The 3,291-nt window shown below is 47.3% G+C and overlaps 1 protein-coding gene across 1 annotated transcript; it reads left to right on the plus strand.

Moving 5' to 3' along the window:
• Positions 1-1,235: 1,235 nt before the first annotated feature.
• LOC142427527 (lysine-specific demethylase 4D-like) lies at positions 1,236-2,816 on the plus strand. The gene has a single exon (XM_075532759.1). The coding sequence runs from the start codon at positions 1,236-1,238 to the stop codon at positions 2,814-2,816; it is 1,581 nt and encodes a 526-aa protein (XP_075388874.1).
• The last annotated feature ends 475 nt before the right edge of the window (positions 2,817-3,291 follow it).

The following is a 3,291-nucleotide window of genomic DNA, read 5'->3' on the forward strand; positions in this document are numbered from 1 at the left end:
TCATATTTTACATGAAGTGTGATTTTTGATATTAGCATCTTCAGGCTATATTTATTCACCTGATTTTTTACTAGCACTTCTCATAACATTCACTTATGTCAGGGGTGTCAAACTGGTGGCCTTCCGGCTGCCTGCGACTGCTCAGGTAATTTTTTGTGGCCCCAAATTCTCTGAAATAAAATGAAAATAGAAAAAATTGTTATAAAGAAAATAGCGCTTAGGGGAGATGGAGGCAATACTGTACACACAATTCCCTCTTTAACCCTTTAACTACAGAAGACCACTATACAGGTGGCCCAAAGTCTTTTCTGGAGGCCTGTGGACGTTTCTAGACACGATCATTTCCGGTAACGTTTTAAAGCGATGTCTGCCACTCTCATTGCATAATAAAAACAGATCCTAACAGTGAAAAGGTTAAAAACAGGACTCTAGGATATGCTGTTATGAGTCATACCTAGCGGCAATGCTAGTTAACATTTTTAGAGGGAAGCCATTACGATTGTGCATCACATTTGTCAGCTGTCCAACATTTTGTGTTTTTTATTACTTTGTTATATTTTCCGGTCACACCATAAGAGGCAAGGGAAAGCTAGTAGAAGGAAAGCGCTGGCAAATTTCCGGTTAAAAGCATAATTATAGTTTTATAAATAAAACAAATGTTTAAATAAAAACAATTATATAGGGTTTTAATTATCCTATCCATATTTCTGAATCCTCACTTCAAAATAAAAATTCAACAAAATTTGTAAATGTGATGTGGCCCACTTTAATCTTGCCTGTTGCACCACATGGCAAGCATTTTAATTGAGTTTGACACCCCTGACTTCTGTTGAATGTTACTGAATTACTGTCTTTAGATTTACTTTTTAAAAATCCCTTGAGACACTCCTTGTTAGTGGAATTAGAAATTTCCCAGGATTGCAACAGAAGCTAAGTATCAACAGATAGAGACACCCTTCCAACTGAATAAACTTCCAGAGCAGCATAATGAGCCAGGAGCAATCTGGGAAAACCCACTCCGTGTGCACAAATCCTGTCTCTTTGGGGGAAACAATAGTTGTCCATCATAGTAGAATTCCCTTGGTCAATCAGCATGCCTGGGGAGAGTGCATTTGCTCTCACAGAGCCATCAATACACTGCAAGAGATTTTCAGACAGAAAAAGAAACAAAAGCACACCATACAAATACACAGAACATCCATAAGAATCGGGTTTTCTGACTTTATTTTGCAGCCATGAATTCCCAGGACTATCGAAGCCAGAACTCAAGCCTTAAAATCATGACTTTCCGGCCTACCATGGAAGAATTTAAGGATTTCAACAAATACATTGCTTACATGGAATCCCAAGGTGCCCACCGTGCAGGCCTGGCTAAGATAATCCCACCCAAACAGTGGACAGCCAGAGAGAACTATGACGATGTGGATGACATCCTCATAGCCAGTCCTGTGCAGCAGGTAACTACTGGGCAAACAGGTGTCTTTTTGCAATACCATAAAAAGAAGAAATCCATGACCGTGGAGGAGTATCGCCACTTGGCCAACACTGACAGATACCGCACTCCCACACACCGGGATGTTGACGATTTGGAGCGGACCTATTGGAAGAGCCGCATGTACAATTCTCCCATTTATGGGGCTGGAGTATGTGGCTCCTTATTTGGTGAAAACACTGAGCATTGGAACCTCAGACACCTGGGGACGATCCAGGATCTGCTGGAGCAGGAGTGTGGAGTTGTCATCAAAGGCATCAACACCCCCTACCTGTACTTTGGCCTGTGGCAGACCACCTTCACTTGGCACACGGAGGACATGGACCTGTACAGCATCAACTACCTGCACTTCGGGGAGCCCAAAACGTGGTATGCGGTGCCCCCTGAGCATGGAGCCTGGCTGGAGAGACTGGCCAGGGAGCTTTTCCCTGGCAGTTCCAGTGGCTGCGCGAACTTCCTGCGGCACAAGGTGGCCCTCATCTCACCCAGAGTCCTCAGGGAGAACGGCATTCCTGTTGGTCGGATCACCCAGGGAGCAGGCGAGTTCATGGTCACATTCCCCTATGGATACCACGCTGGCTTCAATCACGGTTTCAACTGTGCGGAATTCATCAACTTTGCCACCCTGCGCTGGGTTAATTACGGTAAAGCTGCTTCTCAGTGCAGCTGTGGGGAAGCCAGGGTCACATTTCCCATGGACGCCTTCGTGCGCATTCTGCAACCCGAGCGCTATGAGCTGTGGAAACACGGCAGGGACCGCACCTCCTTGGACCACGTGGAACCCACAGCACTGACCAGCCCGGAGTGGACGGCCTGGAAGGTAGCCAGGACTCGTGCAATGGTCAAGGGGCGTCTGCGGTCCTTTAAGCCACGCAGGGCCAGGCGTCGCTCTCTGACTCTGGCAGCAGACAGTGGGCTTGGGGGCTGTGCACTGGTATGTCCTCGTCCCACAACCCACTCCTGGGCAGACAGCTCTACTGTACAGCCTGAGGACCCTACCTGCATGGGTTGCAGTCCTACAGGATCCAGTGTCTCCCTACTTCCCACCTCAGTTCCATCTGCCCAGTATCTCCAGGCTTCACCAAAGGGTACTCGCACTAGGCGTCCTCGGGACTCCGATGCCCACCAGCAGTCTGTCAAGTCCAGGGCCAAGAGTCACACAGCAAGCACATTTGTACACCTGCCCACACAGGCATTGCATGAGAATCAACAATCAACAGATGACTCTGGCCCTCGGAGATTTGAGATCCAGCATGCTGTTAAAGCTTCTGGGTGCTGCTGTGACCCCGATCTTCAGCCCTTGGGACCCCCCACTGAATCCTGATTCTCTGATGCACCCTGGCCCCTGCCTGAAGTCACTGGACAACATCTCAGTGAATCTCCCGGACATGCTTGTGCTGAGTCCTCCTAATGAGTCTTTGACTTCTAAAACATTCCCCAGCTATGCCTCTGTGCACAGTATGGCACCTCTGGACCCCCTTGGTGCTATTGCTATGGACCCCCTTAAACTTCTATAGTCCTGCCCTCAGATGAGGTTCTGCAAATCTACTTACATAGATCCTTGGAGACAGACTCGATGGAACTTCACTTCCTAAATCCTGAAAGGTTGTCACCAGCAAAGATCTTCTTGTGAGTTTAGCTAAACTGCAGTTTTTGTCAAATGTGATTGTCCCTTGGACTATCTCTCACCTTCAGGAAACAAAGACACACCCAGCCAATCTTCAACATGGGAACTGTAATCTGTGGTGATTTAATTGTAATTGTAATCTGTGGTGATCCTTGACCTCTCAGTGCCATGT

Source organism: Tenrec ecaudatus, chromosome 15 (assembly GCF_050624435.1).
Source record: "Tenrec ecaudatus isolate mTenEca1 chromosome 15, mTenEca1.hap1, whole genome shotgun sequence".
In the NCBI taxonomy this organism is placed as follows: domain Eukaryota; kingdom Metazoa; phylum Chordata; class Mammalia; order Afrosoricida; family Tenrecidae; genus Tenrec; species Tenrec ecaudatus.

Bases quoted from the DNA above. Each gene is read 5' to 3' on its own strand.
- LOC142427527 (XM_075532759.1), top strand. From the start codon at position 1,236: ATGAATTCCCAGGACTATCGAAGCCAGAACTCAAGCCTTAAAATCATG.